The 12,925-nt window shown below is 36.0% G+C and overlaps 1 protein-coding gene across 5 annotated transcripts in view; it reads right to left on the bottom strand.

The window, feature by feature from the left end:
* LOC141401145 (uncharacterized) overlaps positions 1-12,925 on the bottom strand; it is an 82,732-nt gene that overhangs the window by 59,525 nt on the left and 10,282 nt on the right. Inside the window, exon 1 of one of the 5 annotated variants that reach the window (XM_073981062.1) lies at positions 7,383-8,151. The exons of 2 other annotated variants lie outside the window; for them this stretch is intronic. In XM_073981062.1, coding sequence (XP_073837163.1) covers positions 7,383-7,389 — 7 coding nt within the window. In that variant the 5' untranslated portion in view covers positions 7,390-8,151. Of the gene's footprint in view, positions 1-7,382; positions 8,152-12,925 lie in introns of those variants that run through there. 2 more of the 5 variants (XM_073981061.1, XM_073981063.1) reach the window with 2 other exon arrangements.

Raw genomic sequence — 12,925 nt, 5'->3', positions numbered from 1 at the left:
ACAAAAGCCGAAAGAGTATTGCATGTACACGTTGCGAGCAGAGCTACATTTGAATGTGGAGTTAATCGAAGTGTGCACTGAAAAAAATTGCATATTATTCAGTGGTCAATAAAAACTTGTTATTTAAAGGTGCTCATCTTTATTATTCAGGAAAGATATTATAATCGTAAATAGATATGGCGATATCAAAGGCTTTGACACTAAAATCTCAAATTTTTCAAAAAGTGGAGTTAGTCGAAGTGTGCACTGAGCGGCTCATATCTCGTCGAGATATGCAAATTCAGTTTATACCAAAGCTGTAGGTACCTCCCTCCTGAATAACCTACATCATTGGGATTCATAATTTAATTCACATATTACATGTTTTGTTTTAATCATCTACTACAACAATATTACCAATAAAAAAACCGTTAAACATTTACATTATAATTAATTATTTTCCAATATTAAGAAAGAATTTTAAAAAAGCACATAATTTTAAAGTTGCCAGAAGTTAGGCTTTTTATTGTTATTAATATTAGGACATGTTTATATTATAGCCTTTTGCAGGGCTAACCTTCTCAATGAAGATTTATTTGACGGTTATATATGAACGTACTATTATCTGCCTTAAGGCTATCTCCAACATAATTTCAAATATTGATAAATATATTCATCGGCAAATTCACATAACGGCAATTTTAAAAAAACAAATACTCTCAATACAAAAACATTTCTTAACTTGTGATTTACGACTGGAAATAATTCATTATTATTCATGAGGGCTATCTTTCCACACAAAGAATAATATTGGCTATTGTGAATACAAAATTGTGGACAGCTAACAACTATTCATAAATTTGTTTAATCGCCCATTGGCTGACTGACAGTGATATTGTAAAGCATTTTTATTTTGCTGTTTTTTTTCTTTGGCCAACAATACCACCTCCGCCACCTTGCACAAAGTAGATTTTTGGTCTCGTGCCTTTGCAGTTTCTTTGATTTATTTGTCATCGATTTTATTACAAGTAGTGAAAGTAGTAGGTTAAAGTCATCAAATAAATTACATGGCGTACTTAAGGGCACAACTAAATAGTTTTTTTAGTGATTTACGAGAAGAAATTATTCTTCTTTTCGTTTGTGGTTGGCATTTTTAGTGGAATTATTTGAAAAAAATGTTGAGGGAATATGCTGCTGAAGTAGCGGCGAATATAATCTGGAGAGAAATGCAAATGGTTTAATAAAATTCGCTACCAAATATTTGGTAAGTAAAATATCTTTTAAATATTTTATTTCGGCGGTTGGCGATTGTACTTTATTAGGTTGTTATTTATACATAGGAAAAAGAAATGGAGAAAATTTGGAAAGGTTTGAGATTGTAAGGATGAATGTTAAGTAAGTAGGTAATAGATTATTTTTTCTTGTTTATTTAAAAGTCCTCCTTTTGAGTGTATGATAAATGGCTGGGGTATAAAGTGGACACAGAAGAAAGAATGTAGCTGATGTTGTTTTAGTTGGTTTTAACCGTTTTATACCCTCCACCATAGGATGGGGGGTACATTAAGTTTGTCATTCCGTTTGTAACTACTCGAAATAATCATTGTAGACCCCACAAACTATATATATTCTTGATCAGTGTGCAATTCTACATCGATATAGCCTGTCCGTCCGTCTGTCAATCTGTCCGTCTGTGGAAATCACTCTAGCTTCCGAACGGATTGAAGTAGATATATGATTTTTTTTAATCTATTATATGTATGTAGGACTTTTGGTATTGAAAGCGGGCTATGTAGGTCCACGTTTTCGTATAGCCCCCATATAAGGCCCCATATATAGTACGCGTCATTTAAAGATATTTTGAATGTATTAGTCCCATTTGACCACAGAATCGATTGTAAGTTTGTATTTTGTGTCTCCAGAGGCTAAAAAACATTTCTACCATAAAATGTTTATATAGGTCCACGCCTTCATATTGCCCCCATAGGACGGTACCTCCCGATTTTCGGTATTTTGAAGGTTGTGGCCTTAATATTCCACCGAAATGGCTGAAATTTGGTGGTTAGTCTTCACTTGGGGTATAAAACAGTCCATATGAAATTTGTCGGTATAGGTCACACGCCCTCATATAGCCCATAGGACGATATCTCCCAATTATCGATATTTTTGAAAGTTTTAACGTTACTATACTATCAAAATGCCTGAAATGTGATATTTCGTCCTGTTTTGCGAAGCAAAACTTTCTCCCAGAAATTTACCAGAATCGGTCCGCGCGTAAATGTACACCCCATGGAACGGTACATCCCAATTTTCGGTGTTTTGAAGGGTTTAGCATCATTATAACACCGAAATGGCTAAAATTTGGTACATAGTCTTCGTTGGGTATAAAACTTTCCACCTGAAATTAGTCGGTATGGGTCAAAGTCTTCATATAGCTCCCATAGAACGACACCGCCCGATTTTCCGTATTTTTAAGGTTTTAGCCTCATTATTCCACCGAAGTGGCGGAAATTTGGTATTTAGTACCCCCATAGAACGGTAGATCGCAATTTTCGGTATATTAAATGTTTTAGGAAATGGGTGCAAGATGGTATTTAGTCTTCGTTGAGGGTATAAAACTTTCCACCTGAAATTTGTCGGTATACATAGGTTCATGTCTTCATATTGCCCCCATAGAACGGTACCTCCAGATTTTCTACATATAGCTCGTTCTCCACCAAAATAGCTGATATTTGGTATTAAGTTTTTGATAGAGGTATGAAACTTTCCAGCCGAAATGTGCCGGTATAGGTAGACGTCCTCAAATACCCCCATAGGACCGTACCTTACTCAATATACCACCGATATGACTGAAATTTAGTATTTAAATTGCCATGGGTGTACAAAATATTGCAGAAGAGAATTATCAGTATAAGCCATTTTCTGCAAATAACCCCATAGAAGCGTACTTTCCGATTTTCGGTATTTTAAGGTTGTGTCATTAATCATCGAAGCGGATGAAATTTAATGTTTAATCTCCGTTGGTGGTATAAAACTTCCCACCTGAAAATGTTCCGTATTGTTCCATGTTTTTATATAGCCCCCATAGGAAGATCCCTCGCAATTTTCGGTATTTTTAAAGTTTTAGCCACAATATTCAATGGGAATAACTGAAATTTGGTATTTAGTATTCGCTGGAGTTACGAAACTTTCCTCCAGAAATTTATCGGTACAGGTTAACGCACTCCCGATGTTGTTAACTATCCAAATCCAGAATATCCAGGTTTAGGTCTAGTCGGTTTTGCCCAATTTTACGTATTTCGCTCAATTCGGAAATTTGTAAATATTGGTCCATGTTTTGGAAAGAAAAAAATGTCGCCCCATATTAACTGTTTTGAAGGTAGCATTCTCAGTTGAGATATATGTAATAAAAGGAAGAGTTTAGTACTTTCATTAACGAAATAAAACTAATTGTTCCCATTCATTTCAATACAGTTCGTGGGGGAGGGTATAAAAAGTTCGGCCTGGCCGAACTAAACGCTTTTCGTACTTGTTCTAACACATATGGGCATTTACGTGCCTATAGAAGTAATCAAAATATCTCTAATAAATGTCTTTCTTATACTTATATAGGCCAGGCCAAGACGGTTGGGAAGATGAACACGGGATATACCGTTATATGAGGTCTATATCAAAATATATACCTAATACATATAAAAAAATGTTCTATTATATCTCTTAAGAAACCTAAATGAAAATTTACAGCCACACAGTGTTTCCAAAATATATTGATTTTGTATCTCGAGTTTGCTTTAAAATCTGTACGTACCGCAATGTGGGGCTATACCAAATCATTGACATATACCAAAGATTTTTAGTAACCAAACTTCTTCGTAAAGGACTCGAAATATTAAATTACGTTAAACTAAGTTTCGAAGAAATTTTTGAAAAAAATTTAGAGTTATCTTGCACAATAGCCATTTTAGTATGTGCCGGCAGGGTTTTGAAGCTTTTGGGCCATTATCTCAGGAAGTATTGACTTACTCCGAAAAAACATTGTACCGTTGAAAATGAGGGCGCGAGAGAGGCCCTTAAACTTCACCTTTTCCGAATTTTGCGTCGGAGGTATCGAAAGGAGTGGACATATTCCAGCCCGATACATGACTGGATGAAATAATACGATGTGGAAAGTCTGCGCCAATCAGAAACTCCCTATGATTAATTATCTTGCGGATTTGCCATTTTGGTTGGTGCCGTCAGGATTATTTGAACTTTTAGGTCAATATCTCAGGAAGTGTTGACTTGTGCAAGAAAAAATTGTACCGTCGAAAAGGGAACCGCAAGGGCAACCTACTGAAAAAATTTCAAAACGATCCGAGATAAGCTCTTAAAATTAACTTTATTTGAATTTTGTGTGGGAGGTACTTGAAGGAGTGGACCGATATAGTCCATATTCGAACCCGATATATATCTGGAAGGAATAATACCATGTGCAAAGTTTTGACCAAATCAATTGCTCCCTTCAAAAGTTATCATTCACACCATTTTATAGAAAAATTTTGAACTTTTGTGGGGGAGGTACCAGAAGTAGTGGACCAGATATCGTGCGCACCAGCCAGCAAGACAGACAGAATGACGGACATGGCTAAATCGACTCCAAATTGTCTAAAAACGAATTTCGTCCAAACATACTTGGGGTCTAAAATCGTTATTTCGATGATTCATCGAAATTGAATACCCCTAAAACTTGTTCCTTTTTTTCACTACTCGTGAAGATTTTGGGGGTATTCACTTTAATAAATAAGTTTTCTTTTTTGGCACACCCTAATGTGGACCACGCCAAAACTTTGAGATTTTCCAGCACTGAAAACCAAAAATACATTATTACAGGTAACTCTGCAGAAAAATGCGATTAAATTTTATAAAGTACCGAAAAATGGGTGGAGGCTGTAGTCAAAAGTGGACCGACATCACATTTCTTTATAAGGTGGTGTTCTGAACTCTGAGTTCATTATTAAAACCTATTCGGTTTAAATATTTGGTTTAGGTTTTTATCTACATTTTCGGTCTAAATTGGGTGTAATTTACTTCAAGTCCGAATTCAAATCGGGCGAACATATATGAAATCGGACGAAAATATATCTGAGAATCGATTTCAATATAATTTGGCAAACTTACTTCTAGACCGAATTCAAATCGGCCGAACATAATACGTGAGCTAAATCCAAATCTGAACCGATTTTAATATAATTTGGCAAACATTTTCATCAAAATTGGACCTACATAGGGGAGGTCGATGCACCAAATACCTCAAGTCGGGTGAACATATATGTATATTGTAGCTATATTCAAATCTGTAATGCGATTCTCTAACTCATGTTTTGAGTAACCGACAAATGTCTTTAAAATTAAAATGCTTATAATTTCGGAAATAAACGATGTTTTTCGTTAAGTTAGCGACGAATAAAAAAGTAGTCGTAAAGTTCTACCGATATCAAGTATGCTGTGAACTTTTATATGAACTTTTCATTCATAATTTTGCGTTCAAATGTTACCGATTGTTGTCGGTAACTCAAAAATTGAGTTAGAGAATCGCACTACTCAACCGACTTTTACCAAAAGCAATAGCGTTCTTACTATGGCTAAAAAATTATGTTCCCCAATTTTCAGCAGAATCTGATAATAAATAAATTCGACCAGTACGTTGCAAACAAAAATACATGGTCCGACGTATAGACTGACGGACGGACATGTATAAATCGACTTAGAAAGTGATTCTATGAACATCCCCAAAGGAGCTATGGATCCATCTCGTTTCCTTTTCCATGTTACATACAAATACACACAGACAATATGGTGTAGGGTATAAAAAGTTCGGCCCGGCTGAACTTAACGCTTTTTTACTTTTTATACCCTACACCACTATGTGGGGAGGGTATTATAAGTTGGTTTTGCCCAAAAAGTTTGTAACACATCGAAATAATGGTGGTAGACCCATACTTATATATATATATCAAAATGAATGTCTCGACGAGCTGAGTCGAGCTGGCTATGTGTGTCCGTCCGTCCGTCTGTCCAACTAAACCTTGTAATCACGCTACAGGCCGCAATTTTGATCGGATCGTCACGAAAGTTTGAGAGTTAATGGGGATCTCAAAGAGGAAGAAGCATATTGATTTTGGTGAGGGTCGAATAATATTTAGGGGTCGGAATGGGCAAAAAACTTATTTGGATAAAAAGACAAAGTTTTTTCCAAAGCTAATATCTCAGCTTCTATAAGGGGTATACCAAAAACAAAACCTGACAATGAAAGTAGAAAATATCACCTTTCTAACGATGTAAAGTGGGTTCTCGTGGGTGATCAAACAACGAAGATATCATAATAGTCGCAAATTAAACCCAAATTTTCATTTTTGCGATTTTAGTTATAATGACGAATATCACAGCTTTAGTTGGATACTTTCCAAAAGCAAAACCTTACTATGAAAGTAGAAGATCCCATCGTTACAATGATCATGATGACAAACTAGGTCGGCGTAGGTGACCAAATAACGGAGATATCGCAATATCCGATAATACATACATCCCATTTTTCCATTTTTTTGGAAATCACGCTACTGGGCGCAATTTTGATCGGATCGTCACGAAATTTCGAGGGTTAATGAGGGTCTCACAGAGGAAGAAGCCTATTGATTTTGATGATGGTTGGATAATATTTAGGGGCCGGAATGAGCAAAAACTTTATTTGGAGAAAAATTCAACATTTTATTCCAAAGCAAATATATCAGCGTCTATAAGAGGTCTACAAAAAGCAAAACCTGGCAATGAAAGTATTAAATATCACCTTTACAACAATGTAACGTAGGTGGTATAACAACGAAGATATCGCAATAGTCGCTAATAAAACCCAACTTATCATTTTTGCGATTTTAATAATAATGACGGATATCACACCTTTGGTTAGGGACCTTCTAAAAGCAAAGCCTGACTAAGAAAGTAGAAAATCCCATCTTTGAAATTATGCAAAGTAGGTTGGCGAAGGTAGTCAAATAATAGAGATATCGCAATCGTCGTTAATGCATCCCTTTTTTCCACTTTTTCTGCAATCACACTATAGGTCGGAATTTTGATCGGATCATCACGAAATTTTCTCACAGAGATAGAAGCCTATTGATGTCGACTGATTGATTGATGTCGACAGTAGTCAAATATAAAATTAAATATTAATTATTTTGGTTCAGTTCGCCTTAATTCATTTGGTATATAAGTTTTTGAGTGAACAGATTATTCACAGAGGTAGTGGTGTAGGGTATCACATAGTCGGTACCGTACCGAATATAGCCTTTTCTCACTTGTTTTTATATATATTTATCAAATTAATTTAATTAAGTTTTTTTTTTCATATTTATTCAATTGATTAATATTACCTAACATGTAGATATTGCAAAATATATTATTTATAATAACAAATACCACACGGTAGTTTATTTTTTTATTTAACACTTTGACACTTTCTCCGCTTTCATTTGAGACACATTCAACTTGTTGGACTTGATGCCTCACGCATTGCCATCGTCTTGACCAGCGGCTTTGTCTTCGTTATAAATTCGTGCACACGTTTGTAACTTGTATAATTTTTTATTTATATATGATTTTACGGGGTATGTATGTGACTGAGATAGGCCATGTGCAATGTCAATGGCATTGGTGAATTGAATTGACTATATTTTTATCGGCCAAATGAAACCAAAAACATTAAAAAACACAATTCAATCAGTGGAAGGTGTCTTTTGTCATCAAATTAACCCAAATATTGTCACCAACTTGAATTAAACGAACAAGTGTTTCACTTTTAACAAAATCTAGTTTATTTTTTTTTCACCCGAAAAAGAAGAGAATATTAAAATTGTAATAATTCTTAGAAAAAAGGCAAACAAACAAATAACTTGTACTAAACATAGAAAACCACTTCAACTTATAAACAAACAACATTATGACCGTTTAAGTAGGATTTTGGCCGACAACTAAATAACTTCACACCCAGTAAGATTGTCATAACCCAATTAAGACGAATGTAAATAAAACAAAGAAATTAACAGCACTTGTTTAAACTTCAAAGTTTGTCACTGTCCACCACAGGGTTTATTATTACGCTTTGCTTGATGGAACCTTCTATGAGGGGGTCAGTACGTAAACAAAAAAGTCTCTCTCTAGCCAAACCAAAAATCACTCTCTACAAGACAATGACACTAGCTAGTAAGGTAGATAAAACTTAACTTATAGAACTAGGTCATGTAATGGGAATCTATTATGATGCACCCGCTTAAAGGGTATGTAATTTACATGCAGTGTTACCGAATTTGACGATTTATCGTCATTTTGACAATTTTTTGGCCAAAGTTGAAAAATGACGATTTGACGTAAACCAGAATTGCATGAAATAAAAGACGATAACTATATTTTGACCAAAATTCCACGATAGACTTTATAGCGGTGTTTAAGTGATATTGGGTTAAATTTATTTCTGTGGGTTGTATAGTTTATGTTGTCAGTCTCATTGACAAAACTATCAGCCAAACAAGTAAGAAAGGCGTTAAGTTCGGCCGGGCCGAACTTGTTATACCTTCCACCACAAGTTGTATTGAAGTAAAATGGAATAATTAGTTTCCTTTCGTGTATGAAGAAGACTTAATACTAAATTTCAGCAATTTCGGTAAAACAATGTGAGGCACCATTCTATGGGGGCTATTTCAAAACGTCGATCTATACCGACAAATTTCTGACGGAAAGTTTTTAGACTCAAAGAAGACTAAATACCAAATTTCCTATATTTCGGTAAGAGAATGTGGCTAAAACTTAAAAAATACCGAAAATCAAGAAGTACGATTCTATGGGGATGTAGGAAGACGTGGACCTATACTGATAATACTCTTCTGGAATATTTTTTAACTCTTGGAAGAGGAAATAACGAATTTCAACCATTTCGGTTGGATATTGACGTCACAGTCTTCAGTATTACGAAAATCGGGAGGTACCGTTCTATGGGGGCTATATCGAAACGTAGACCTATACCGACGAATTTTAGTCAGAAATAGGCAAATATGAAAGCGTGGACCTGTACAGACATATTTCTGGCGAACAGTTTTATATCACATTGAAGACTAAATACCAAATTTCAGCCATTTTGGTGAAATATTGAAGACACAGCCTTCAAAATACGAACAATCGGGGGGTACCTTTCCATGGGGGCTATATGAAGGCGTGGACCAATACCGACAAATTTAAAGGGGAAGTTTGAGTACCCCCAGCGAAGTCTAAATACCAAATTTCAGTCATTTCGGTGGAATATTGAGGCCACAAAGTTAAAATACCGAAAATCGGGAGGTACCGTTCTATGGGGCCTATATGAAGGCATGGACCGATGCCACAAAATTAAAATACCGAAAATCGGGAGGTACCGTTCTATGGGGCCTATATGAAGGCATGGACCGATAAAGACAAAGTTCTGGGGGAAAGTTTTATACCATTAACGTAGACTAAGTACCAAATTTCAGTCATTTCGGTGTGAAAATCGGGAGGTACCGTTCTATGGGGGCTATATGAAGGAGTGGACCGACACCGACAAAATTCTGGGGGAAAGTTTTATACCCCTAAAGAAGACTACGTACCAAATTTCAGCCATTTTGGTAGAATAATGAAGCTAAAACATTCAAAATAACGTAAATCGGGAGGGACCGTTCTATGGGGGCTATATGAAGGTGTGGACCGATACCGACTAAATTCTGGGGGATAGTTTTATACCCATAAAGAAGACTACGTACTAAATTTCAGCCATTTTGGTAGGATAATGAAGCTAAAACCTTAAAAATACCGAAAATCGGGAGGTACCGTTCTATGGAAGCTATATCAAAACGTTGACCGATATATCCCATTTTCAATACCATCCATCCTCTACCAAATTTTGACTATCTTTAAAATTGCGAGCTGTATCTTGATTTCAACAGACAGACGGACGGACGGACTGACGCACATGGTCAAATCGACATAGAATTTTATGCTGATCAATAATATATGTATATACTTTATAGGGTCTCCGACAAATATTTCGATGTGTTACAAACGGAATGACAAATTTAATTATACCCTCCATATGGTGGACGGTATAAAAATCGCATTAAACGGTAACCAAACAATTTTTGACGATTTGACGATTTTGTTTACGATGTCCGATCAAAAACTGTCGCCAACACTGCTTACATGCCCAAGAAGCATCCAGTCAACATCAAAAAATAATTGAGCGTATATTTCCTGAGTATTCTTAAGCCATGCAAACTTTCCAACTAGTGGAGTCGTTAGATATGGCGTTTGCACTTGACGATACAAAGAAAGTCCATATTTTTGAACTAATAAGAGCAGGGTGCCACCTTGGTGCAATGGTATACGCACGCGCCTTGTACGCAGAAGGTCGTGGGTTCGATTCCCCGGCTAGACACATCAAATTTTCAACTGTAAAATACCCCTCAGTAATGTTGGCGACATTCCCTTAGAATTCCAGCCATTTAAAACTTCTCTACAAGTGGTGTCTTAGGACACTGCGTTCGGACTCGGCGATTAACTGTAGTTCCCATATCACTGAGCTAATATGAATTGGGGTGCACTCTTTGATATGAGGGAAGTCTCCCTTGTCCCGCCTGCGATGTTTGTGGAACAATTATTATATTATTATATTTAAGAATCGGGGTGCAGTCATTGATATGAGCTAAGTCTCCCTATTTTTTTCAGTAAACAGTCGGCCAGGACGAACTTTTATACCCTTCATCATAAAATATTCTCAACTATGGAATAATTAATTTTCTTTCTGTTACGAACGAACCAAAGCGAACACTTTTAGGTGGAAAAAATTGTTGACCACTGGAAATTGCAAATTGTTACCTTTAGCTAATTAGGTCAGTTAAAAACTTGAAAAAACCAAGAATCGGTCGGCACCGTTATATAGAAACTATATCACAGCGACTTTCCCTAAGTCCACTGTTATTAATGTAGAATTTTTTAAACACTGAAAAACAAAAATGCTGAATTACGTCCAATATTGCCCAAAAATGTAGATAAAAACTTAAAAAACAGTTAAGAAAGTATCAGTCAGCTGTGCTAAAGGAGATATATACTCCGCCTCTCACTAAAAAGAAGCAAACACAATTGTTATGTTGTATATAAAATGTATTGCTTCAAAATACGTGGAATCTGCAGGTACCGTCATGTGGGGCTATGCAAAATCATTGACATATACCAAACATTTTTAGTAAGCAAACTTCTGAGGGACCGCGAAAAAAATCTTTTGAAAAAAATCCATATCGATATGAGACGAATCCTCAAATAGCACTTTTTCAAAATTTTGTGTTGGAGGTATCCGGAGGACAGGGCCGATGACTGGATGAAATAATACGATGTGCAAAGTTTGGATCAATCAAAAATTCACTGCGAAAGTTATGTTGTGGATTTTCCATTTTAATTGGTATGTCAGGGAGCTTATAGACCCTTATCTCAGGAAGTATGGACTTTCCAAAAAAATTGTACCATCGTAAAGGGTCGCTGAAAAAAAATTTTAAACGATCTGATAGTGGTTTTTAAAATCCACTTTTTCCGAAGTTTGTGTAAAGGCACCCGAAAAGCGGACCGTTATAGTCCATATTCGAACACGATCAATATCTAGAAGAAATAATACGATAAACAAAGTTTGCACCAAATCGATTGCTCCCTTCGAGAGTTATCGTCCACACCATTTTACAGAAAAATGTTGAACATTTGCGGGGGAAGGAGCGGATCGAAGAGGGGCCATCTTCGAACTTAACCTAAGTTAAGGCAAAATATTACGAAGTGCAAAATGTGATTCGAATCGTTTGATACGTTCGAGAGTTATCGTGCGCACAGGCCAGACAGATGGACAGACAGTCATGACTATCGACTCCAAATTGTCTAAAACGAATTTCATCCAAACATACTTGGGGTCTAAAACCATTATTTCGATGAGGCGAATATTTGATTTTTAGCATAACGTCTGAGGGTATAAAAGGAAATAAACAAGTTTCAGCCCGCTTCTCAGTCTGGATTAATTGAGACCCTTTTTCCCCAAGAAATTATTTTCTGAATTTTGGACGTATGAACTGGCTCACAAAAATATGAATTTTGATTAAAGCTCAAAAGTGTTGCGGAGAGGTACCAATTTGGAAGTGGGTCTTATTTTGAGAGTCCTTCCTTTCGATAGATGTCGCGAACATGTGTGTTCGTTTACTCAAAATTTGTACAAGTTGTTACTGGATGTTGTTCGTTTACTCTACAGTACAATGGAAAATACCTTAGTCGATTACAAGAAGTTACTGGACTTGTACAAATTGTTGAGTAAACGAACACACCTTATATTAGGCTCTAAACAGGATCGCAAGGAGTTCTTTCGTTATACATTTCCAAAGGATTTTCGAATAGAACTTAAACTGTTCTTAAACAAAAATTTTGATCTTTTTTGAAGGAGGCCTAGGGAGTGGAATGATGAAGCCCATTTTCGAACACAAACTTTGGACAAAATATTACGAGATCCAAAGTCGCTATAACCATGTCCGTCTGTCCGCCTATTGAAATCAAGATACAGCTCGCAATTTTTAAGATAGAACTGTGTTACTTGGTATAGAAGTTTCTATTACTCCCAGGATGTTTTGTTGTTGCAAATGGGCTATATCGGTCCACGATACCCATAGAACGGTATCATCCGATATTCGGTATTTTGATGATTTTAGCTTCATTATCAGACCGAAATGGCTGAAATTTGGTACTTATACAACTTTCCGAATGACAGATCCGCCGTGAGTGGCCTGATGAAGTTTCTGCTGAAGACCCTGTAAGGTATCTGAAAATAGCGTTATATCTTTGTTAACTGTTGTTTTAGCTTATTTATGAGATGACATATTTTCAGTCACAT

Source organism: Musca autumnalis, unplaced genomic scaffold (assembly GCF_047663935.1).
Source record: "Musca autumnalis isolate F117 unplaced genomic scaffold, ASM4766393v1 scaffold_4, whole genome shotgun sequence".
NCBI lineage: Eukaryota > Metazoa > Arthropoda > Insecta > Diptera > Muscidae > Musca > Musca autumnalis.
Note: the sequence above shows the minus strand (reverse complement) of the source record. Positions and strands in the feature narration are given on the sequence as shown.